At 36.3% G+C, this 26,256-nt stretch overlaps 1 protein-coding gene across 2 annotated transcripts in view; it reads right to left on the bottom strand.

Annotated features, from left to right (window-relative positions):
* Window positions 1-26,256, bottom strand: part of Copg2 (COPI coat complex subunit gamma 2) — a 239,418-nt gene that overhangs the window by 213,007 nt on the left and 155 nt on the right. Inside the window, exons 1-5 of one of the 2 annotated variants that reach the window (XM_063240642.1) lie at window positions 25,674-26,033; window positions 25,166-25,218; window positions 24,604-24,684; window positions 22,420-22,491; window positions 16,914-16,993 (exon numbers count right to left, since the gene is read on the bottom strand). In XM_063240642.1, coding sequence (XP_063096712.1) covers window positions 16,914-16,993; window positions 22,420-22,491; window positions 24,604-24,684; window positions 25,166-25,218; window positions 25,674-25,785 — 398 coding nt within the window. In that variant the 5' untranslated portion in view covers window positions 25,786-26,033. Of the gene's footprint in view, window positions 1-16,913; window positions 16,994-22,419; window positions 22,492-24,603; window positions 24,685-25,165; window positions 25,219-25,673; window positions 26,034-26,256 lie in introns of those variants that run through there. The other variant, XM_063240650.1, reaches the window with a different exon arrangement.

Raw genomic sequence — 26,256 nt, 5'->3', positions numbered from 1 at the left:
GTGGACTCCTGAGATCCAACTGGCACATGCCTGCAATTCCAGCACACAAGAGGCTAAGGCAGGAGGATTGTGAGTTTAAGGCCACGCTGTATTACACAAAATAACAAGTTTGAAGCCAGCCTGAAATACATAGACAGATCTCATCTCAAAAACAAAACAAAATATAACAACTATAAAGGTAAAAAAAAAAAAAGAAACAAAAACTAAAAATAAATTTATATTTTTTTATTCATTTGAAAACTTTAATGTTTTCTTCCATTTGAGGAGTATCTTAAGGCCTAGGATTTCAAAACAACCTTGTTCCTTTTCCTGAATTTAGTGAAACTATCTCTAGCATTTCCCATCTGTAAAACAGTCATTATTTGACAACTTGTAATTCCCTAAGAAGTTAATCCATTTCATCTAGAATTCAAATTTATTTCAATGAGGTAATCTGTCTTAGAATTTTTATGTTTCTTCAGTTTCAATTAAAATGAACTGCCTCTTGTCATTTCTTGTTTTGTATATTTATACTTTGCTTTTCCTCTTGATCAAGTTAGCTAGTAGTCTATTAATTTTTCAAAAATTAGGATTTTGGTTTATTAATTAGATACGTTTTTCTATTATTTTCATTTTTTTCCTTTTATCTCTATTTCCTACCCTCTGCTTTGAGTTCTTTGCTCATCTTATTTTTTGATTTTTAGCTGAGAATTCAATTTTACTCTTTTCTTTTCACTAATAAAAAGAATTTAGTGTATTTCATGTGAATTTTTAAATTATAGTATCAATTTCCACAAAAAAGCCTGCTAGGATTTTGACCAGGTTTCCAGTGAATCTACAGACCAATTTGGAGAAAAATACTTGAACAATACTGACTCTTTCAAATCATAAACATATTATATCTCCGTTTAGTTAGATCTCCTTTAATTTCTGTCAGCAATGATTTATAATTTTTAGTTATCAATATATCTTCCATTAGATTTATATCACACTATCTCATATTTTAATACTACTACAAATGGTATTAATTTAATTCTAACCTGTGATTATTTTCTGCTAGTATTGAAACACAATAGATTTTTGAATACTGATCCTGTATTCTGCAAGTTTACTAAGCTCTCTTACTAGTTTTTGTAGCTCTGGTTGTATTCCACTATTTTTCTATACAGATGATGTCATCACAGATAGAATAGTCTTACTCCTGTTATTTGTGTTGTTCACATCCTTAATAATTTTTCTGTATAAATATCTTATATTTTTTAAAGGAAGATGTAAATTTCCAACTATAACTGCAGCTTTGTCTATTTCTCCTCAATATTCTACCAATTTTTGTATCAGGCTTTGAGGAACTCTGTTACTACATGCAGAAACAACAATTATGTCCTCTTTATCCCTGAAAATGTTATTTTGAGATCTGTATTATATGATATAGATCTGATACCAATATGAAAAGTATAGCTTCCTTGTTATTTCCTTGTTAGCATGACACTTCTTTTTCATTTTTTTATTTTCGAACCATTTGTTTCTTCCCATTTAAAGTACGTTCTTAAAGGCATCTGGACCTGGCTTTTGAAAATTCAAACTGATGATCTTTTAATTGGAACATTTAGAGTATTTCCTTAAATGTGATTGGTATGGTTAGGTTTAAGTGTTATCATCTTGCAATGTCTTTTCTATTCATCTCATCTGAGTTTTCCCCCCATTCTGGTGGACTCAGTACTTCTTAAGATTCCTTTTATCTTCCTTGTTGGCTTATTTACTATATTAGTGGTTGTTGTGAAGGTTACAATATACATCTTTACTATATCACAGTTTGCCTTCAAGTGATATGATACACTTCATACACAAAGTAAGAACTGTATCAATAAAGTTACATTTCTCTTATGGTCTCACTTTATTATTATTCATTTTACATCAGCATATAAATTCCACAGTAAATTATGACTCATTTAAGTAGTTAACTTTTAAAGAAGTTTAAATGTAAGAAAAAAAATTTGTGACTATTCAACAATTTTAGTATTCTTCACTCCTTTATGTAGATTCATATTTTCATTCAGTATCATTTTCTTTCAAATTGAAAACTCCCTTTTATAATTATGTGTTAACTTACTAGCGATGAATTCTCTTCCTAAAGGTGAATTCTCTCAGTTTCTGTCTGCCTGAAACTGCCTTATGTCACTTTTACTTTTGAAAGATATAGGCACAGAAGTCTAGACAGGCAATTATTTTTGTTTTCTTGCAGTATTATTGAGATGTTGCAGCATTTGCACCAGCGATTATTCTATTATTATTTCCCTTCAGCCTGAGAAGCATCATTTAATATTTCCTTTAAGATCAGTCTGCTGGTGAAAAAATCTGCAGTTTATCTTCATCTGAGGAAATCCTCATTTCAAGTCTGTTTTTGTTTTTTGAGACAGGGTCTCATCTAGTTTCAGGCTGGCCTTGAACTCACTGTGTAGCTACCTCAACCTCATGGTGAGCCACCCAAGTACTATGACTTTCATTTCTGAAAGACATATTCTGGATAGTCAGTTTCTTTAAGCACACTGAAAGTGATAAAATTCATAGTAATTTTTAAAAGTACTCCTATATTTAACATCATCTTCTTTTTTCCGGCTGCTTTCAAGAGTTTTCCCTTATCTTTGGTTTCCAGTAGTTCATTATGTGTTTGGACTACCCTATTTTATCTTGTATAAGTTTCACTAAGCTTCCTGAATCTGTACATTTAGAATATTTCCTCAATTGTGAAAACTGTCTTCAAACATTTTGACATACAACATCCCCTTTTTTTCCTCCTCTGCAATGATATCAATTTGGATTTCAATCACATCAAAGTTAGGCCTTGTTAGAGAACCCCAAATAGACTTTTTTTCAACCTTTTTTCTCTGTTCTCAGTATTATTTTCTACTAGGCTTTTTGTTTTTTGGGGTTATTGTTTTGGTTTTTGGTTTTTGAGACAGGTTTTTGGTTTTGAGACTCTGTAAGAATTCAAGCAGGATTTAAAATCACTATGTAGTCCAAGCTGGCCTCAAACTCATGGCAATCCTCCTGCTTTAACATCCCGAGCGCTAGGATTACAGTGGGGCACCACCATACACCCAGCTATTTCTATTAGTTTATCTTCAACTTCACAGACACCTTCCTCTGACATCTCCATTCAGCTACTGAGCCCAGCAGATAATATTTTAACCTTATCTACTATACTTTTTCATTTCTAAAATTTTTATTTGGTGGCTATTTTATATACGGTTCACTTTTGAGAAACTTTCAATTCATTTCAAGGGTCTTTTTGCACAAAACGTAGCTAGCATGTTTTCAAAGCTGAGTCATTTTATTAGCCTGTTGCTTCCTTGAAAAACTGTGGGGTATTGACAGTCTTCTTTTACTTAGTCTTCTCTGTTCCTTTAAGTCCAAGCTGGTAGTGTTTTTGCTGGCATGAGAGCCTCAATATCAAGAACCTTGTAAGGTGCGGTTTACAGATTCACTGTGCTGCATTACAGGCTCCTCCACAGACCTTACCTTGATAATCTCATCTCTATTTCTGGCTTCTCAGCTAAAGGAATCTGTAAATCCCACCTCTGATTTCTTCAGAGTGTTCTGAGAATAATTTGACCTTCTAATCTGAGCTTCCAGCAAAAGATTATGCAGTGACTCCTTTGGCTTTTTCTCTAGCACTCACTTTTCTGACAATAAGCCTCATTTTAATATTCTTTGTCATTTAGATAGACTGAACATTTCCAAAATCATCAAGGTCTGGTACAGTTTTAACAGATCTCCCTTCAATTTATTTCTCTACTTTCAAATTTTACTAAAATCAGTAACAAAACAAACACACACCATCCAGGCACCCGCCTTTTGGATGGTACCGCCCAGGCCTGGGACAGGGAGAACTTAATACCAGGATCACACTTTTAAACCAGCCACCTATCTATGATCCCCATGAGTCTTTGGAGGGCATGTCTAGCTACAAGGCATAACACAACTGTTTCCAACATCTTTCTTGTTTTCCTGTGAGCTCTCACCAACAACAACTTTAATGTCCATATTTCAGTCTGTTCACAGCGATTTGGGCATTCTCTAAGGGAATGTGCTCTCTGTCCTGTTCCTTACTTCTTTCCTACTCTGTAACAGTTACTAGCATCCATGGTTCTACTAATAGTCTAGGGTTTTTCTGCTATTTGCCTAAAAATTCTTCCAGAATGTACTCTTTGCCTAATTTTAACATAAAAAAAATTTTTTTAGCTATTTCTACAGCAGTACCTCTCATGTAGGTACCAAAATTTATATTAGTTTTCTATTACTGCTATTATAAAGTACCACAAACATAGAAGCTTAAGGCAACATTCACTTCTTTATCTGTTATAAAAGTTAGATCCAAAACAGGACTCATTGGGCTAAAATCAACATATAATCATAGCTGTTCCCTTTCTGGGGCTATAGAAATTGCTATGGTTGGAGCAGGCCCCCTACTAAAAGGTTCAAGTGCTGGAAGCTTAGTATCTACTGTGGAGCTACAGAAGGAGTGGGACCTTTAAGGAAGGGTAAAAGGTGCACTGTCCTCAGATGGGAAATTTCTGCAACAAAGAGCTGTTGGAGAGAGACAAAGCCTAGGCCCTCGGACTTCCTGTCTTTATGGTCCCTGTTGCATATACTCCTGCCTCTGTAAAGCCATCACCCATGGGGCCCCCACCAGTAGCCAGACAGGATCGCCAAATCTTGAACTTTCAACCTCCAAAATTTTTAAGTACTCAACCTTAGGCATTTTGTTTTAGAAATGAAAAATGGGAGTGACCTGCAGGTAGCCAGGAGCCGCCATGAAGGAGCTGAAGCCCGTAATAGTGAACTCTACCTAGCTGTGCAGCCATGGGACTTTGCTCAAAACCTGGTAGGCCCCCACTCAGGGTCCCTAAACAGTTCGGGACCTTTGGGTCACCACTTGGGTCCTGGCTGGGCCCTGCCCAGCGAACCCCAGGTAGGCAGGAGCCACGGTGTACTGAGTGGTGCCAGCTGAAGTCCTCCACAGTGAACTCCATCTAGACATGCAGCCTTAGTATGTTGCCTGGAAACTGGTAGGGCCCCACCAGAGACCCCAAGAAGCCAGGGAGCTTTGATGCACCATGTGGCATGAGCTGAAGGCCTGCCCAGTGTACTCCACAAATCATTCTGCCTTAGTATGCCACTTAGAATCTGGTAGGGCCCTGCTCAGGGACCTCAAGCAGCTGGGGAGATTCAGTGAGTCATGTGAGATGTGCTGAAGGTCCAACCAGTGCACACACCCATCTCGGGAACATTTGAGTGTCACTAGGGACCCCCAAAGGATTGCCTAACATCCCCTATTCAACTGGAGAAACTCCCTCAAGTACAGACAGACATCCTCAACCCAGGAAGCAACTGAGACCTTGCATTTGACTTCCCCAGGGGAATACAGGAAAATGACAAAATGAAAGAGCAAAATGCAATCTCAAACCTCCAGCCCATCTCAAACAAGCCTAGGCGACATGGACATAGAAGAAAGTGTAAGACATACACCAGAAACTTCTGAAATGGTAGCAACTGAAGTAAAGTAGCAACTCTATGAAGCTGTAAAGGAACTCAGATCAGAAATAATCTCCCAGGTAAAAGAAGAAATGATAAAGATAATAAAAGAAATGCTGGACACATATAAAGAAGACATAGTTTAAAAAATTGAGGATCACTGCAAAAACATGGGAACCTTGCACGAACAATATAAGAAAGCAATAGAATGCATGAAACAGATTCAAGGAGACAGCCAGGAAATCAAAAATTCCACTGAATACAGGCGAAATTGCCTGAATGAATGTGAAAATAGACTTTTAGACCTAGAAGACAAGATAGTAACTAGTGAACAGGAAAGGAAAGATCTTTTAAAAAATAAAAAGGAATCGGGAAATAACAATTTAATAGTTGCAAAATGATGCAAAGAAGAACAATGTAAGATTGATAGGTATAAATGAGAAATCAAGTGACAAGACAAATGATATCAAAAGACTATTTAGAGCAGGGCAGAAAATTTCCCAAACATGGGAAAGGAAACTGATATGTAGATAAGTAAAGCATATAAAACTCCAATTAGCCATAACCAAGATAAATCTACACTCAGACATATAATAATCAACATCCCAGAAATCCAACATAAGAACAGAAAATTAAAAGCTGTTAGAGAAAAGAGACAAATTACCTACAAAGGAAATCCCATCAGAATCACAGCAGACTTTTCAACACAAACAATGAAGTCAAGAAGAGCATGGAGTGAAGTATTTCAAATCCTAAAGGAAAACAACTTCCAACCCAGACTGATGTACCCTACAAAACTTTATTTTTATTATTACTATTTAAAGAAAGACAAAACAAAATAGAAAATGGGCAGAAACAGTACATATTTTCAAAGAAAAGAAATAAACAGTATTAAATCACTAGTTGATGAATACATGTTGTCCCCCCACAAATAGTTGTTCAAGATACAAAAGTGGAACATATAAATGGAAATTCAACCAGGGAGACTGCAAACAATTCTGTTCAACTATCCAACAAAAACTAAGTGGCTATCAATCCTATACACTTAGATATATACATATTTATCCATATCTTCATTTATGTTAAGACCTAACAAAACCTATTAGATTAAAATCTTTCTGAACAAAGATTAATAATATTGCTGGATTTCACATCATAACACTCTGGAATCAGCACTGCCATGCCCCTTTCTTTCCTTCAAAATATTTGTTCATTTCATCATGTGTTATCAGATCAGTTCTCATAAACTGTTTATAGGTTTTATGCAAACATGAGTCTTAACATGTATTTTTTTTTTGTCTTTTTCCTTTTTATCGGTACTGGGGATTGAACCCACGACTGCCTGCTTGCAAGGCAGGTGCTTATGCCGCTGAGCTAAATCCCCAGCCCCTTAACATGTATTTCTATCCTTTCTATATTTGAGGGAGAAACAGAACAAAGAAGGACAGAACTAAACATATTTCTATAGGCACATAAAACTAAAAAGACATATAAAATTGCTATATAAGGAGTTCTACTTTGGTTACTGTGCTTTTTCTTGTTATCATCAGCTGAATTGGCTATATCATCAGATAAAATATAATTGAACATATCAGTACATAACAGAATTAACAGAAATACAACTTTGTAGATAGTGTATAGCTACAAAAACAGGTAGTAATCAAATCAGAACGGATATCATGGTGAATCATTGTCATTTTCAGTATAGTTGTCTATACTCCTCAACTTGATACCAGCAACCAAACAGTTTTGAATAAAATCTGTCAATAATAAGCAGCAATCAAACAACTCAAATTTAACTAAGATCAGTCATGATACAACAGTATAAATCATACAGGGATCTTGATTGAGTTAATAGGAAATTAAAGATGACCACTGTGCTATCTCCTCATATCTTCGGGACAGCTGTCTGTGCCCTCAGATCCAGTGCTTCCATACAAACTAGGACAGAACAAGAACCAACCAAGCAGAGTGGTGCAAGTAATAAGAGTTTTAATATCTGATACACTATTAGCTATATCTTCTGCTGGCTTTTTTTTTTTTAAAGACTATTCCTCCCTTTTACTCCCCCAGAATGAACTGTGTATTTTTGGGTCTCCCCAACACTCACAGTTTTATATTGGGGAGGGGGGGCAACCTGCTATTTACCTAAGTGTTTCTGAAATTTCTCACTCCTGGGCTTGGATTTCTAGTTATATTTCTTCATTTATTAAAGCCTGTCTGTTCAACCTATCCATAAATGGTCCAGTTCCTCCTATTACCCTCTGGTTCCCTATCACATCGAGTTCTGTTTTCTCATATTTGATTTTGGTCCATATAACCTTCTTCAGGCTAATTATATTTCCTATAAAGAGCCTCTCGGTGGACCCTATCTCTTGATCCACTCTGCCTGCGATTCTTTTTCCCTTAAGTTACTGTATCTAGGCCATCTATATTAGAAATTATATCCAACCTTCTTTGCCTCATTTCTATTGTGCTCTTTTTCTGTCATTAGTTGTCTGTTTGTCTTCTTTATTTTGCTTTCTGCTCCATTCATTGTGGTCTCTCTGCCACTGTTTCTGGAATCCTGGTATTTTTCTCTCTCTTTAGAATGTCCTGCAGTATTCTCTGTAGAGTTGGATTGGTGGTTACAAATTCCCCAAGTTCCTCTTTACCTTGGAAGCACCTTGTTTCTCCATTAATTTCTAGGGACAATTGTGCAGGATATATCAATCTTGGCTGGAGGTTACTGTGTTTCAAGGCTTGGATTATTTCACCCCATGCTCTTCGAGATTTGATGGTTTGTGTCGAGAATTCTGCTGTAATTCTGATGGGTGTTCCCTTGTAAGTGATCCATTTCTTGTCTCTGACAGCTTTTAATATTCTGTTCTTATACTGGATTTATGGAATCTTGATTATTATATGCCTGAGTGTAGTTCTGTTTTGATTGTAGGTGGCTGGAGTTCTGTATGCCTCATACATCTGAGCATCTTTTCCTTTTCCTATGTTTGGAAAGTTTTTCTTAATTATTTCTGTGAATAGCCTTTGTAGTTCATTTGTTTGTACCCCTGCTTCTTCATTCACATTCTTTATTCTTTTTTTTTTTTATTGGTACCGGGGATCGAACTCTCGACCGCCTGCTTGCAAGGCAGGTGCTTATGCCGCTGAGCTAAATCCCCAGCCCCCACATTCTTTATTCTTAAGTTATAGATCCTCTTGTCATCTTCTAGCCTTTGTATTGTTACTGCTTGTTTGTTATTTTTAAGAAGTTTTTCCTTTCATGTTCCCACATTACAAACCTGTGCTCCAGTTCAGATAATCTATCCTTAGTTTCTTTCAAACTGTTATGCCAGCTTTCAATAGTTTTTTTAGTTTCCTGGTAATCTCTTTGAACCTGATTCATGTATTTTACGTTTTCTCTATTTTCTCCATCAAACAATTCTCTTCCTTTTTTTTTCTTCCATTCTACCATCTGTGTTTGCTTGGGCAGTGCTTAGCATTTCTTTATTCTACTTATATCTTGTTTTACTTGCTTAAATACTTCACTTTTGAACTCGTCTATGAGATGCTGAAGATATTGCTTTATGTCTATTGGTGCCATGCCTGATATTGCATGTTTTCTGTCCTCATTCTTCTTTGCATTTACCTTTCCTGGATCAGTGTTCTCAGGACTGGGGACCGAGAACCCTTTCTTGTTGCCTCCACTACTCATATTTTTTGTTCCTTCCATACAGGCATATACAGGAGGCCCAGTTTCTTTCTTTGTCGTTTTCAGTTTGTCTGAAGCACACTGACTAGGTAGTCCCGCTCAGTGTAGAGTACTAAGAGGTATAGACCTGGGCAGCCTATGTTGGGCCCGCCCTCCAGGTCAACCTACTGAAGGCTTCACTGTGTTAGGGTGTACTGCCAGGCGCAGGGACTTGGTTTGGGCTAGCCTATTGGGCCTTAGTTCATGGTGTCACCCAGATCAAGCGCTCCCCACCAATCCCGCTTGAGAGGGGAATATGTGACTAAAGTCACTGCAGTGCCCTGTTCTGACCAGTGTGCCTGGTCCCAGAATATCCGCTGTTGGAGCCTCTTTGTCTATGGAAGGGTCTTTATTCCTCTCACTCACTGCAGATCGATGCAGGGTTCCCCACCAGCTCTGCTCTCAATTCGGTTTGCGGATTCCCGCTCTCAGAGCATTCACATCTCCAGTGAGTTGAAATTAGTGAGCTGCGCCAATTCAGACACGGCACCAGCAGCGAGTTCAATCCACGAGTTCAAGCAGCAGTATCGAGACTTTAACTGTTCCAATCGTAGCACTGCGACTGCATTTCCAATTGGTTTTGCTCACCTTAGTTCATTTCTAGGTTGGCAAGGTATGTCTCCCTCTGTTTAGGACTCCCCACTCCACACTGTTCCTGGAATCTAAGCTGGCTATCTCAGAGAGCCTCTGTAGCTGCTGTTACCTATCCGTCATCTTTTCTCCTTTCCCCCTACAAAACTGTTTTTTAACATCAATGGAGAGATAAGATACTTCCAGGACAAAGAACAGCTGAAGAACTTCATGACTACCAAACCAACCCTACAAAGAATACCGAAAGATATTCTAGATAGACATAAAAATAACTATGACTCCAAGAAGATCAACAGAAAAACATCACTAAGTAAGCCAAACAAACAGAGGGGAAGGTAAAAAACCAATAGCAGAAAGATAACATGACAAAAATGACCCAATACATATCAGTTATAACCATTAACATAAACCATAATGTAATATATATGTTATAAGCATTAACGTAACGTAACGTCACGTCACGTAATGTAAAGTCCAACACTCATTCATGGTAAGAACTCTACAGAAAACTGGTATGGATGGTCTCTACCTCAATCTGATAAAAGCCATCTATGACAAACCAACAGCTAGTATCACATTCACCAATTAAAAGAAACAGACTGGCAGAATGGTTCAAGAAACAACATCCAACAACATGCTGCATACAAGAAACCCATCTAAACCGTAAGGAAACTCATAGACGGAAAGTCAAAGCATGGAAAACAATATTTCATGCAACAGGAAGCCCACAAAAAGCAAGGGTAGCTATTCTGTTTGCAGACAATGTGAACATCAAACCAAGACTGATCAGAAGAGATAAAGAAAATCATTACATACTGGTTAGGGGAAAACTTCAAGAGAATAGATAATAATCTTAAATATATATGCAACAAATATGGAAGTATCCAGCTATGTAAAACAAATATTAATAGAAATAAAAAATCAAATAAACAATAACACAATTATAATGGAAGACCTTGACATCCCTTTGATGCAGACAGATCAACTAGACAGAAAGTCAGCAAAGAAACAACAGAATTAAATCAAACTTGTAAACAAATGGACTTAGTAGATTTGTACATTGTTCCACTAAACAACATCAGAATATACATTCTTCTCAGCTGGACATGGCACATTATCTAAAATAGACCACATACTAGCCCACAGAACATACAAAATGCAAATGTAAATGAAAAGCATTGAAACTTTCCCATGCAGATTATCTGATCATAACCCTATAAAACTGGAAATTAATGACAAAAAAACTGCAAAACTCCATAAACATATGGAAATTAAATAATATACTCCAGAACAATCAATGGGTCACAGAAGAAATTAAACAATATCTACAAGTAAACAAAAATACAAACATAACTTATCAGAACCTGTCGGATGCAATGAAAGCAGTCCTCAGAGCGAAATTTATTTGCAGCATATTGTTGGATGTTGTTTCTTGAACCATTCTGCCAGTCTGTTTCTTTTAATTGGTGAATGTGCAGTGAACTCCCACATCAGGAAAACAAAATGAACACAAATAACCTGATGCTACACCTCAAACATCTAGAAAAAGAAGAACAAGTCAAGCCCAAAGCCAAAAGAAAGGAGTAAATTATAAAGATCAGAGAAGAAATCCACATGATAGACACTAAGAAAATAATACAAAAAAATAATGAATCAAAGAGTTGATTCTTTGAAAGAATAAATAAAATTGATAAGCCTCTAGCCAACCTTATTTTAAAAAAGGAAGGAAAAATCTCAAATCCATGCAATAAGTAATGAAAAGGATGAAATGACCACAGACCCTGTGGAAATACAGAAGATCATCAATACCTACTTTGAAAAGCTTTACTCTCATAAGTTTGATAACACAAAAAAAGGACAGATTCCTACAAACACATGAATTACCAAAGCTGAATCAAGAAGATGTAAAACTGCTCAATAACCCACATTCAGTTAATGAAATTGAATATGCAGAGTAAAACCTTAACAACCCAGGTCCTGATGGATTCATTGCTGAATTCTGCAAGAAATTCAAGGAAGAGTTAATGCCAACTCCTCAAACTCATCAATGAAATTGAAAGGAAAGCAATTCTCCCTAACTCATTCCTGGAAGCAAGTGTTACTCTAATACCAAAACCAAGGAAACACCCAACCAAAAAAGAGAACTACAGGCCAATCTCCCTAATGAACACAGATGCAAAATCCTCAATAAAATACCAGCAAACAAAATGCAGCAAGTCATCAAGAAGATAATACACCACGACCAAGTGGGAGTCACCCCAGGAATGCAGGGATGGTTCAACATACGCAAATCAATAAGTATAATATATCATATCAATAGAGCCAATGATAAGAATCACATGATCATCTCAATAGATGCAGAAAAAGCTTTTGATAAAGTCCAACACTCATTCATGATAAGAACTCTACAGAAAATTGGCATAGATGGTCTCTACCTCAATCTGATAAAAGCCATCTATGACAAACCAACAGCTAGTATCACATTAAATGATCAAAAACTGAAAGCTCTCACTCCAAAATCAGGAACAAGACAAGGCTGTCCACTATCAACATTCCTATTCAATATAGTGCTGGAAATATTAACCAGAGCAATTAGACAAGAGAGAGAAATAAAAGGAATAAATATAGGAAAGGAAGAGGGTAAACTATCACTATTTGCAGATGATATGATACTTTACGTATAAAATCCCCAAAATCCATTGAAAGATTTTTAAATATAATAACCAAATTCAGTAATGTAGCTGGATATAAAGTCAACATTCAAAAAATCAATAGCGTTCCTGCACACAAACAACAAACTCACTGAGAGAGAAATAAGAGAAAACACACACTTCACAACAGCACCCAAAAAATTGAAATACTTAGGAATTAATCTAACAAATGAAATAAAAGATCTGTTCAATGAAAATTATAGTACTCTGAAAAAAGGTATCAAAGAGGATCTCAGAAAAATAGAAAGATATTCCTTGTTCATGGATAGGAAGAACAAATATTGCGAAAATGACCATTCTCCCAGAATTGTTACACAGATTTAATGCAATTCCAAGCAAAATACCATTATCATACCTCACAGATCTAGAGAAATCATTCCTTAAATTCATCTGGAACCAGAAGAGACCTAGAATAGCAAAGGCAATTCTGGGCAACAAAGGTAAGGCAGAAGGCACCACAATCCCTGACTTGAAGTTATACTACAAAGCTACTGTGATAAAATCAACATGGTCCTGGAATAAAAACAGACCTGAAGATCAGTGGAACAGATTAGAAGGTACAGCCACAACTATAAACACACTCAGCCACCTTATCTTTGACAAAAGGGCTAAACACATTCACTTGAAGAAGCACTACCTTGAATAAGTAGTGCTGGAAAAACTGGCTCTCCGTATGCCAAAAACTAAAATGAGACCAATGTCTATCACAACTCACTTAAAGTCAAAATGAATCAGAGATCTAAATATTAAAACAGAAACACTACATCTACTAGAAGTTAAAGTAGGCAGAAATCTTGAAGACATAAAAGTCAGCAGAGAATTCATAAACAAAAATCAAACTGCACAGGAAATACTTCCCAGAAGCAAACTGGGATTTGGTCTTATTAAAAAGTTTTTGCATGTCAAAAGAAATCTCCAACAGAGTGAAAAGAAAACCCACGAATGGGCAAAACCTTAGTCAACTGTCCCTCAGACAAAGGACTTCTATCTAGAACATATAAAGAATTTTATAAAAGTCAGGCCCCCAAAATTCAAAGACCCATTCCAAAAATAGTCATCTGAAATGAATACACACTTCTCAGATGAAGAAATACAAATAGCAAATAAACACATGAAAAAATGTTCAGTATCATTGGTCATTAGAGAAATGTAAATTAAAACCACACTGAGATTCCATCTCACTCCAGAAAGAATGGCCAGGATGAAGAAAACTACCAACAACAAATGCTGGTGGGATTGTGGGGAAAAAGGAACTCTTCTGCACTGTTGGTGGGAGTGTAGACTGGTGCAACCACTATGGAAATCAGTGTGGAGGTTTCTCAAAAAGCTGGGATTGGAGGTCCCATTTGACCCAGCTATTCCACTTCTGGACATATTCCCAGAGGAACTGAAAACATCATACCACAGTGATGTATGTGCACCGAAGTCTGTAGTAGCACAGTCTGTAATAGCTAAATCTTGGTAACAACCTAAATGCCCATCAACTGACAAATGGATAAAAAGATGTAGTATTTTTATACAATGGAATAGTACTCAGCTAAAAGGAAAGACCACATTAAGACTTCCATAGGTAAATGGATGCAACTTGAGATCATACTCATAAGTGAAGTAAATCAAACTCACATATGTAAATATTATATTGTCTCCCTCGTGTAAGAAACTAAAAGAGTAAATAAGATACAAAAACTTCAATAAATACTGTGAAAGGGTAAGAAACTGCTCAAAGAAGAAAAAATAACTCAGGGAAAAGAAAAAGGAAAAGAAATAAGATGTAAATTTGTATATATAAACTTAAGATTACTAAGATGATTGTACTACTAAGTCTATTAGTTCTTGGAACAAAACAGTTAACATCCATAGGATTAGATGAATTTTGCCTAACTATATCTGGTAATTCAAGTAAGACTTCTGAAGATAGCTATACAAAACAACAAAATTTGTTATGTTCTTACCACCTTGTTTTAAAAGCCTATACTGTTATTGTTTTGGGCTCTTACAGTTATTTACTTGTTGTTTTGTTTTTCCCTCTTAATACAAAAAAGATAGATGTACATGTATAGGCTTATAGATGACTAGAACTTCACCTAAAGAGTTTACAATAATTGATTTCATTATGTGTGATAATATAAACAGCTACACTGAACACAAAGAGACATCATGGTAGTCAGTGATGATTTCCTATAATTTTGTTTTGAAATCCAGTAATGCTTTTATTTTTGGTTTTGATTGGTTTTAGTATGTTTTCAATTATTTGATTTCAATATGTACGAAGATATGGACAGCTATTTTGAAGAAAACAACAGACATTATGATAGCTATTATTGATTTCCTAGTGTCTGGTCTTGAAAGACTTAAGGCTGTCATTCTTCTGTTTTGATTGCTTTTATACTATTTTGATTTGTATTAACTTATTGTGCGTGAAGGTATGGACCACTATTTCGAAGAAAACAAGAGACCATTGTTATAGTAGCCATTGTTGATTTCCCATTGTCTTGTTCTGAAATCCTGTTATTTACATTGTTTCCCTCTGATCTGCTTTGTTCTGTTTTGTTTTGCTTTGCTTTGTAGTGTTTTGCTTTGTATTAATTCTCTTTAAAAGAAAAAAAAAAAGAAACAAAAAATGGATTTAGTGTAAGTTACTTTTCCTTGTATTTCCAGTTTATAGAAGTCACCTGTACTCTGTGGCTTATGGCTCCTTTCCTCTATCTTCAGATCCAGTAACACTGCATCCCTCTGACCCTGTTTTCATCATCACGTCTCTTTATGGAACCTCCTCTGCTTCTCACTTCATTGTTAAGGAAGCCTGTCTGTACAGGACCCACATGAATAATCCAGGGTAATCTCTCATGCTGCTATTTAGCAACTTTAACTCTTCTGGTGCCATGTAATGTAACATATTCACAGTCCTAAGAATTAAGATCTGTATTTCTTTAGGGAGCCATTATTCGGCCTACCACATCTACTAATCAATTAAAACAAATTAGAAGTAAGCTTTAATTCAAAGTAGTCTAAGACAACTCAGGAGGAAGCATTAATAACTAAAATAAACAAAAAACCCAGATGACATTTATTTTAAATTTTTAAAATCATGATTCCAGCAATCTAATTTAAGATTTTCTGTTTCATCTTTGTGGCAGACACTATTAGCTGACTAATTTAACACTGACTTTCAATCCTTTCTTCCTTGCCAACCCCTAATTCAAGAATTATTAAAACTAAATACACATGTTCCTGGCCTCCTAAGGACAGTCATATAATACAGTTGTACCAAGTAAAATCTAAAAATTGCCTTGGGAAAAAGCTATTGTATTGCTAATAAAAGCAGCAGATGGTGCTGGCACTTTCTGGCCCCCTTTCCAATAGCCCTCCTGCCTTGAGGGTGATGCTCTGCTTGTAATTCAGAAATCTATTTTGTAATAATGGAGCATGCCCAAACAAACCCAAGAGTCACAAGCTCTCCACAAGTGACTAAACCAACACCACCTAGTCTATGCCTCCAGACTCATAGTTATTTAGGAAAAATAAATTCCCATCTTGTTTAAGTCACTGTTTACATCTTCTTTTCTATTATTTTCAGCTAAAAACTTACAACTATATTCAATGTAACTGCTGGCTAAATACAAGCACCCTCCTTCAAATATGTATTTTGTTATACAAAAACCATATTCAGTTAAATGAGTTATAATTAAAAAGGTTTTTAAAATATTTGCTACGTATTTTATAACTATAAATTGTACATACTCATTCTTAAGACATTTGTAAATTATCAAAACTTGAAAGAAAAAAATACATGCCATCACCTCACTCAGAGATAACCTATTGATAATGAGTCAGTATATTTCCACCCATATTTCTTAGACACATACAATATTTTTTTAAAATCAGAGTATATGGATATATGGACTGCATTCAACTAGATATAGCACTAAATTTAGTGAATTTTTTATATCATCAAAGATACTTTTTAAAATATTTTTAGAAGTCTAAAATATAACATTACTAAAACATGGTTAAGTAATTTTGACACTAATAGACAAAAGGTCACTCTTTTTGCTAGTAAAAAGTGTTGCAACAAGCACACCATTCCACGTTTTTCTATGTCAATTATTTTCCAAGGATAGTTTTATAGATGTGGTATAATTTAGGCAAACAGGATAAAACTTTTCATTCAATAAATGATGCCAAACTGCTTTTTAGAAAAACTGGATCAACCTGTACTCTGCCTTGCATGTACATAAATATCAGTCTTCCTTACAAGTAAAAAATGCTTAACATATGATATTCTTTTAAATTTTTATTGGTTTTCTTACAGTCAAAAAGGCAAATAATCCATAAACATATCTCAACCTAGATTCAGACTATTCACATACCTGCTTGTGACAATTATAACATCCTCAGAGATGGTAGCCATTTCTTTGATGGTAAGGTAGCACATTCTCCTCAATGTTTGCTGAAAAATTATTTATAAAAGGTAATAGTTATTCATAAGGAAATATTTTTTCTTAACTGTGTGAAGGACCCTAAGTAGATATATTTAAAAATATGTATTTTAAAAGATTTTTACCTCCTCCCAATTATAAAATATTTAGGTAAGAAGATATTCAAAATATTACTATTTCCTAAACATAAATACTATTCTATTGTTGTTATTATTCTTTGTTTTTCAGTATCGGGAATTGAATGAATCCAGGGTTTTCACAATGAGTTACATCTCCAGGCTATTTTTTATTATGTTGTGACAGGGTCTTATAAATTGCTAAGTTGCCTAAGTAGTACTCAAACTTGTAATCCTCCTGACTTACCCTTGTAGAGAATTCTGATATTTGGCTCTTAACACAAATATTTGATGTACCAACACCATGGAAAAAATCTAAACTGAAACTTAAAAATTCAATTAATTATATGGGTCTTTCTAGCAAGAGATCCAAACTTAGACTCTCATTTGTCTAAGCCCAAAGAATAGTTTTTCCCAAAGTGTAAAGGCTTGTTCTGAGAGAAATATTTTTAAATTATTTAAAAATGTGTCTGGAGAGTATATACTCTGCACTTTCCTCAGCTAAGTGTATACCAATGTTTCTCCAAAGCATTAAGTGATTTATGCTTAATTAACCAACTTCTGTTTTCAATTATCAAGATTTCCAGATGAATGTCTGTATCCAAAAGTATTCAGTTAATAATAATAACAAGTCTTCTGCTCCCTTCCATCCTGGATCTCTGACTTATCCACATATTATGGGTGCCCATCAGACTCCATATGTCCAGTCTCATCCTCCTCTAAGTAACTGAAAATTTCTTTTAAGTAGAGAAACCCAAATACAACAGACCCCGTTCCAGAATCCACACTAGAGAGAGAATCTGGCATAGATCATTGAGCTCATTAAAGAAAGACAGAAGAAACAGAGGATTCTTAAGGTAACTTAGCAGAAAAAAAAAGAGAAAGTCAAAATAGGTTAGATCACAGACATACAAATTTCCTATTACAAAAAAACAGAAAATAAGAATCAAATCTGAGTTGAAGAAACTCTGCACCCCTCCCCATTTAAAAATAAAACAGAAACAGAAGAAAACCAGAGATGCAAAGTTTAAAACAAAAAAATAAGGGGGGTCAACATTAGTAATTATCAAAGAAATGAAATTAAAATCGTATTTCTGATACCACCTCACATTTAACCAAATGGCAAAACTCTCTGAGCCAGTAAAATACACTATATAACTAAACACTCAGAAATGGTGCATGACACAAGGATCAAAAAGCTAAATAAGTAGCCATGGGCAAAATACGGGGAAATTCACAGGTACCAGAAGTGAAAACAAATTCTCATAGCAAGAGAATATAAGTCTAGGGGCTGGGGATTAAGCTCAGCGGCATAAGCGCCTGCCTTGCAATCAGGCAGTCGTGAGTTCGATCCCCGGTACCGATAAAAACGAAAAAGACCAAAAAAAAAAAGAGAATATAAGCCTAGTAGCTTAATGCCACGGGGTAGGAATAACTAGATTTTTAAGGTATATTCTTTAAGCACAAGAAAATTATTCTGGATAATAACTCAGCGACAAAACAACGGAGGGAGGAAAAAAGTAGTAAAGACATGAGTAAGTCTCAATGAATAACTACAACAAAACCCCACAAAAATTAATGTGTTACAAAACAAAGGATTTATGCATGTAAATGTGCATGTGTCTGTTATATGTAACAAAGACACATTTATATTTATATACATATGTATCCTAAGATTGACAAATTTCCCATGAGCAGAGAGAAGACAAAGATGGATATTAGATTTGCTAAGTCAAAAATCCATAATGCAAATTGTAGGATAACTACCAAAAGAACTTCTAAACTATTACCCTACACGTCCCTGATGCTGTTCAATTTTAGTATTGATTTATTTATGAGTTTCTCTTATCAATATGCTATATGTTAAAGCTTTTATTCAGAGGTTCCCCTCACGCTTCATGTTCTCATAGCTGGGGTTTTTCAGAAGTAGCGGGAACTAGAGTGTGTGATACTGTGATTAAGATGCACAGTACTAAACTAGTCCACTGGCTGGAATTAACACGGTTCTGGATGTGGATAATAGAAGCCCTCACCCCCCGGGGTAGCACCAATCAGTAGGCTTACAGCCTGGATGGAATACAAAGGGAGAGAGAGAAGGCAGGCTGCTGCTTTGCTGCCTTCTGCCTGCCATACCACTAACTGTTCTCCTCTGCCTCGCCACTCTGCCTTGGAGTCAGCTGATTATGGACTGAAACTTCTACAAACTGTGAGCCAAAATCAACTGTTCTTCCTTTAACTTTATGTATCAAGCATTTTGGAAAAATAACTAAGACAGGCTCTTTTCAGTCTGCCCCGTCTGGCCTGAGGCCTAGAATCTGCCTCTGGGCAGTGAACTAGTACAATCCCAGGCTCCTTTTATTTGCTTCTCTTCTTCAGTTCATGGTCCTTGGATGCCTGGTACCTAATATCTGAAAACTGCTGTGTCACACATCTTGTTTGATTTTCTAGTATTTGTAGCAGCAGGATAAATCCAGTCCCTTTATCATGGCTAGAAAAAAAACCAGAAAGGTGTCATTAATGCAAAACATGGGGTAACTTATCTATTTGTTCTTTCATTATTAATTTCTAACACTATTCCATTATAATTAAAGAATGCAGTCTACATGATATCATTCCTTTGAAAGTTGCTGTCCACCTTTGTAACTAAGTTATATAGTTGATTTCTATAAATGTCCTGGTCTCTTCATTTACATGTAATGTAGATAAATCTTTATCTATTATGTTATACAATTTAGGTTTGTCTTGTCTGATCTGTTTCTTTCTTCCTTTCTTCTAGCTTGATTTTTACCCCTAGCCCTACCCCCAATTGTTTTGAAGACAAAAAATCAGTGAAACAAAAAGCTGGTTTATGAAGAGATAGTAAAGTTTACGAACCTCTAGATAAACTTCCTAGCAATAAAGGGAAAAGACACAACTTAGCAATATCGAAATGAAAGGAGAGACATTATCACTATTCCGCAGGCATTATAAGAATAAGGGAATATTATGAACAGCTCCATTTTCCATCCTTTCACAAACCCCAAACCCTGCTGTTATTCTCCAACACTTCCATCAGCAAAATCTACAGCCTCAAATTTTTCTCTGAATGTTCCTGTCTTTTTTTCTGCCTGACATCATGTTTTTCCCTAAGGATTCTCCTGTAGCCTTCTTAAAACAAGTGGCTGTTTTCTCTCTCACAAGCTCCACGTCACCTTTCCAAGTTGTTCCTCATTGCCTCTTAAGAACCATCATACCGCCTTCTTTCACTCCACCTCTCTACAAAACCTGACTTTGACATTCCTTGCCTTACCCTGTACCATCTGTCACAATTCCTGGTTACACATATAGACCCAGATTACTTCCCTATGTTTAAAAAAATGTTAGTACAGTGTTTATTACCACTCTCCAGTGTTGCCCCACCAGACCCTATCCATTCCTTGAACTCCTTCTCCAGTGTCTCCCTGTGGTGATCATGTATTTCCACGGTCACACCCTGTATCAGTAACAGTATTCCTTTTCCTTCTATTTCTAGACATCATACTCTTCAACCATCACTGTTGACTTCCACTGTTCTTTTCATTTCATCGTGACCTACAATTCATTGACCCTGTTAACTTCTGCTGATCCAACCAGGCCCGGTACCAGGCACCTGGCTGCAAAATCAGAGCCACACAGATACAACAGCTCTCCTGCCCCCATGACTTTACTGACAGCATTCTTGTGTAAACCATTCTAGCAGCCTAAAATGTTTTCTAGTCCAAGTCCTCTGCTAAATATCTAATCCTGAAATACATTGGTTCTCTTCCCTGAATGAACCCTGAATTTGATACAGGAAGCAGGAAAAGGGAAAAAAAGATCCAAAGGCTATAAACCTGAACTGTTTTTCTACTTGGAATAAAGGCATTAATGACCCTGAGTGATATACAAGACACAATTCAATGGCAAAATACTATTTTTACGATTTATCATCTTCAGACAAGGACCAGAGAGCAAATCATTGGGTAAGTATACTTGCTAGCAAAGATTTTAATGAAAGTAAACTGTCAAAACTCAAGTTGTTAAAAGTAAGTTGCTTAGGGCTGAGGATGTAGCTCAGTGGTACAGCACCTGTCTGGTAAGCACAAAGCCCTGAGTTTGAGTCCCAGTACAAAAAAAAAGGCCAAATAAATAAGAGTAAGCTTCTCAGTAAAAATAATGGATTAGCCAGTTGTTTCTAAGTACCCTGGAGAATTTTCTTGGGAAAAGAAAATGATGAGCTTTAGTATTTTAAATACATAGCTCATAGTCTTAATAGAAAGACTTAGGCCATGTGGCCACAGAGCTCAAAGTGCATCCTACATGCAGCTGAACTACAATGCAAATTCAGTTCACATCTTTGTAGGGACTCTAATATGAAAGTTCAGGACCTTAACTGACAAGGATAAGAAGCTTGAAAATAGACATGGAGACATATAGACAGATTCTGATGGAGCTGAGTGCCTAAAACTCCTAAGATGCGTCAAGCATTCTTTGCCACTGGAAGCATCATTCATTCCACATCTGAGGAACCAGTCTCCCTTTGCCTGAAAGCTACACTAAGGCATCCCCTGAGACAGTTACCTTAGAGGCTGACTTCTGACCATCCTACAGACCTCTCATTATTGAAACACAGGACCAGACTCAAATCCCAGGAAGTCGTGGAGGTTGCATATAAAATTTGACCTGCACACATGCAGTATGTATGAAAAGATCTGCAAGATCTAGCCAATCTCTGTTAACACAAAGCTGGAAATATACATCTTAGAGTCCTCTTCTTTAAGTGTGTCTGTACTAGGGTTGGACAAAAGAGAAATATGGGACACATTCAGAAAACAGAAGCAGCAGCCACTATGCTCTGCAGGTTGGGGTGATGTGAAGTAGGATGTAAAGGGGGACAGGTTTAATCTATTCTCACTCTTCCTTCCCTAGTCCATATCACCTTTTCTACTCTACACCTACCTAGCTTGTCTCAACTGGAAGGCTTGCCCACCAACAGTAACCCCAGGCCCACCAGAAACATGACTAGACCTAGAGACATGGTAGCTACATGCTCTGGATTCTGAGTCCACCTTTGCAGTGTCATACTAAAAGTGGGGTATTAACTACTTTTTTATAACTGCATGTTAAATCTATAGAGAATAGCTTTATACTATATGTTTTAATGTTTTCATTTTTACATGCTCTTTAATGAGCATTTATAAGTTTTATACAAGTAAACATTTCAGGCAACCTTCTTTAATCTGGAACCCTCTAAATTCCCTGGCAAAAAACAAACAGTAGGAGTTCTTTTGTTCTAAAAGAACAACAAAAAAAAGAAAACTTACATCATTAGATTGAAACAACCGAGTCATTGCAAAGAAGGCTTCTGTAGCTTCCACAGTTCCAAAGTGTTCACCCTGAATAAAATTTGAAACAATTTTTTAAACTTAAAATGCAGATGTTGGGCCAGGGATTCAGCTCAGTGGCTCAAGCACTTGCCTGTTAAGCACAAGGCTGTTAGTTCAATCTCTGGTACCAAACAAATAAACAAATGCAGATGTTAAGAACTTTCTCTTTATTTCTGCATAAATCTTTCAGAAGTCAGGAAAAAAGTTTCTATGAATATTCTGTTTCTTGGTAATTTTTCTGGCTTTCAATATACAAATGTGCATGGCCACTTACGCATACCTTATTTAACTCAGTATTGCACAACACACTTAAATGTTATGATTAGTGCTAAGCTTTTAACAGAAACTGTTTTTACTTCCTTGAAGCTTATCTATAAGGAGACAAAATATGATGCAAGCAGAGTTTCTAATCAGAATAGGATGTCACTATTACACTGCCCAACAACACAGAGATCACACCTTGTACATTTCAACAATCCAATGCCCAGCACAACGCCTGATATATCATAGGAGCCTAATAAATATGAAACTGTAGGAACTGTCTATGAAGAACACCATAAAATACAGCAAAATGGGGTCTAATCAAAAGAAAATGAGCCAGATTTATCATGTTAGTATGGCTGCTACATACTTGCCCAAGACACTTGCCCAAACCATTAAAAATATAATTTAGATTACAGCTTAACAAACTTTAATTTAGAACCATTTGTGAATCTTGGTGAAATGCAGATTCCAATTCACTGAAATCTTACTTTTAAACTTGAAACTCAGAAAACACGTGGTTTGGTTAACTTTAGTAGAAATTTAACAGTATTTTTCCATAAAGATCTGACAAAAACCAGGGAAAGAGACAAAACAAATGTGCCCAAACCTGTTCATGTAGTTAATTATGTTTATCCTGTGCTTGATAATTTCCTTATCAACATAATTGTTTCATCATGAATTGCCTCATAAAAAGGTACCAATACAAAAGAATTGGCCAAAGGACCAATACAAAATAATATGCCATTCTGAATCAACTTGAACTACTCAAAACTCTGTTCATATAATGTATTTAGCCAATTTGGACATAATTTGTGCTAGGAAAAGTTAAGTCAAATGTAGTTTAAGTGTTTATAATGTGCTACTACAGAGGGATTATGCTTTTTGTAAACCAATATATTTTACTTAAAACTATATTCTTGTTGCTCAGTCTCAATTTGCAAACAACAAAGCTTTATTAAGTTTGAATGAGATCTTCAGTTATAAAACAGTAAAGATTAAAGCATTCTCTTAGAATTCAAATTGCAAACTATAGTCTTCTTAGCACCCTACTATCTATGAAACAAAGTATATTTCTTAAGGCTCTATAAATTTCATGAGATTTTACGGTGTGAAACAAGGGGGGTACAAAAGAAACAATGATAGATGCATAATCTATATTCCATGGCAAGTATTGCTTTGGTTTGGTCTGCCATATCCCACTGTCCACAACAGTGCACAAAACATAGCAGGAATGAGATAAATACTTGCTGAGTAATTGTATGGCAGCTGTTTCTGAATGTTTACCATGTGTTTAGCACTATTATCAATGCTTTATGTTTATTATTTCATTTAATCATTACAACTTCATAAAACAGATATTACCATAATCTTCATTACAGAACAGGACATTAAGGCCCATGATGGTTAAATTACTTGTCTAAAATCATATTCTCAATAATACTGGAACAGGGATAATAAACACAAAATCTGAGTATCACAGTTAAAGTTTTAAAATATTGCTACTACACAAAAAATCTGAAATTTGTCTGACTTTGCACTCTATTTTCAGAAAGTCATAAGGACACCAAAAAACACACAAACAATATGGTTTAATTTGTACTTATTAAACTGACATCAATATATTCATTGAGAATCTACTATGTGCTTAAATGGTTTAATAACCTCATGAATATAGCAAGAAACATGTCATGCACTTTTTGCTCTAATATTTTAGCATATTAATAATTTAATCAAATTTGTAGATTTCAAAATTCAGTAAATTTTTAAAAAATTACTATACTTTCTAGAAAACACTTCACTGCATGTCATATATTTCTATTCTGTGACACAAATCTCAGGAAAAACAAAATAATTTACCTGGTTCAGTAAGTAGAGAATCTTGGTAAGAATATGCAAACATCTTCTTGGATTGATAGGAGTTTCATTGAATATACGAGCCTATAAAAACATTATGTATAGTGTATTTGCTATCACAAATTACCTCAACTCAATTTTCAAACAGACTGTATTTAATACAATCTACAAAATGGTTAGTTGTCTACAGCTCTCACTTTACTATGGTATATGACAAATTATTAGACGTGGCCTTGATTTTCATATCTTTTCTAACTCATTCCCTTAGTTTAACCACTCTATGAGGTCCCTGCGTATGGATTTTATATTAAACAGCAGTCACCATGTGTATCAAATGAACACAATGAGATTAATTTCTCAACACGTAACAGAACCCGCATTTCTATAAGCTCTATTATTCCTGTGTCATGCAAATCCTACTCTTTTTTCCTTAAGCTTATATTTTCTGAACTCAATTACATTCCATAGTTCTCATTTTGGATGTCCTGATCATAGTATCCCAAAGGTTCTTTGCACATCATTCTAAAACAGAATACAAAAAAATCACAATTTACTGTCACCATACCTCCTGTAAGACAGCACTCTTCTCCAGATGCTGGAAAGGATTGGAGCCACTACCTATAGCATAAAACAAAACAAGTCTTCAGTAGCTGCCCTATGCATTTATTTTCTAGACAAGGATACTAAAATGTTTGGGAAATCTCAAGTGAGGTGATCACTTAGCTATCACAGTGACAATAATTACTACTATGCATATAAATCAAATGAAGGCATTTTGATTCTGATACAAGTCCTGTCGTCACATACTCTCAAGAGCTTGGATCTCTTCTGCAGGAACCATGCTCAAAATGCGAATCTTTGTTCCCTGCCCCTCTCCCACCCCCAACGAATGTTACAAACGTGTCATTTCCACACAAACGAAGATTAATTACATTATGGTACAGCACTTTTGATTTAGCTAAAAGCAAGCCTTATTTTATGTGTTTCTAAAATTTACTGACAGGCACAGATAAAGAGTTTCGCAGAGAATCACATGAAAGTAAACATGGATGAGGCCACGGGTGTTAACTAACCTAACCCTTTACCACGCTTGGCAGCTTTCAAACATTGGGAATTTTTCTTCTTTTGGGGATGGCTTGGCATCTTCCCCATCTGCTGGAAAGTCACTTCAGGATGCAGGAGCATTCAAAGAGCTATGTCCCATGGGACAGCTGGCCCCTGGGAACAAGTGACAATCAAGGGCCACCAAGAAGACTAGAAGGTGCAAAACACCTCCATGTCCATACACACGCACTCGCTGCCCCGTGGACCCTAGCCCCGGAGAAGACGGTGTGTACTCGGGACCTAAAATCACCAGCACTCCCGGCCACAGAGGCCGGCACAGCAGTCCTCCAAGGCAGCTGCAGACCAGCGGGACTGCGGTTCAGAGGGGCTCAGTGGAGGGTGGAGGCGGGGACTGGGCGGGGACAGAGCGGGGGCGGGGCCGCCGAGCAGCCCGAGGCGGTGCCGCGCGCCTGGGCGGGAGCGCACGGCCCAAGGGGAGGCCCCTGCGCCCGAGGGAGGGGCTACGGCAGCCCCCGGCTGGAGCGCCCACGTCCCCAGCCCAGCAGTGCGGGAAAGCAGGTGGCAGCGGGCTAAGTAAGGGGGCACCCGCGG

The sequence above is a fragment of the Cavia porcellus genome, unplaced genomic scaffold, assembly GCF_034190915.1.
Source record: "Cavia porcellus strain 051 isolate PalLab524CR breed Dunkin Hartley unplaced genomic scaffold, mCavPor4.1 scaffold_2, whole genome shotgun sequence".
NCBI classification, from domain to species: domain Eukaryota; kingdom Metazoa; phylum Chordata; class Mammalia; order Rodentia; family Caviidae; genus Cavia; species Cavia porcellus.
This window is presented reverse-complemented; position numbering and strand designations above follow the sequence as displayed.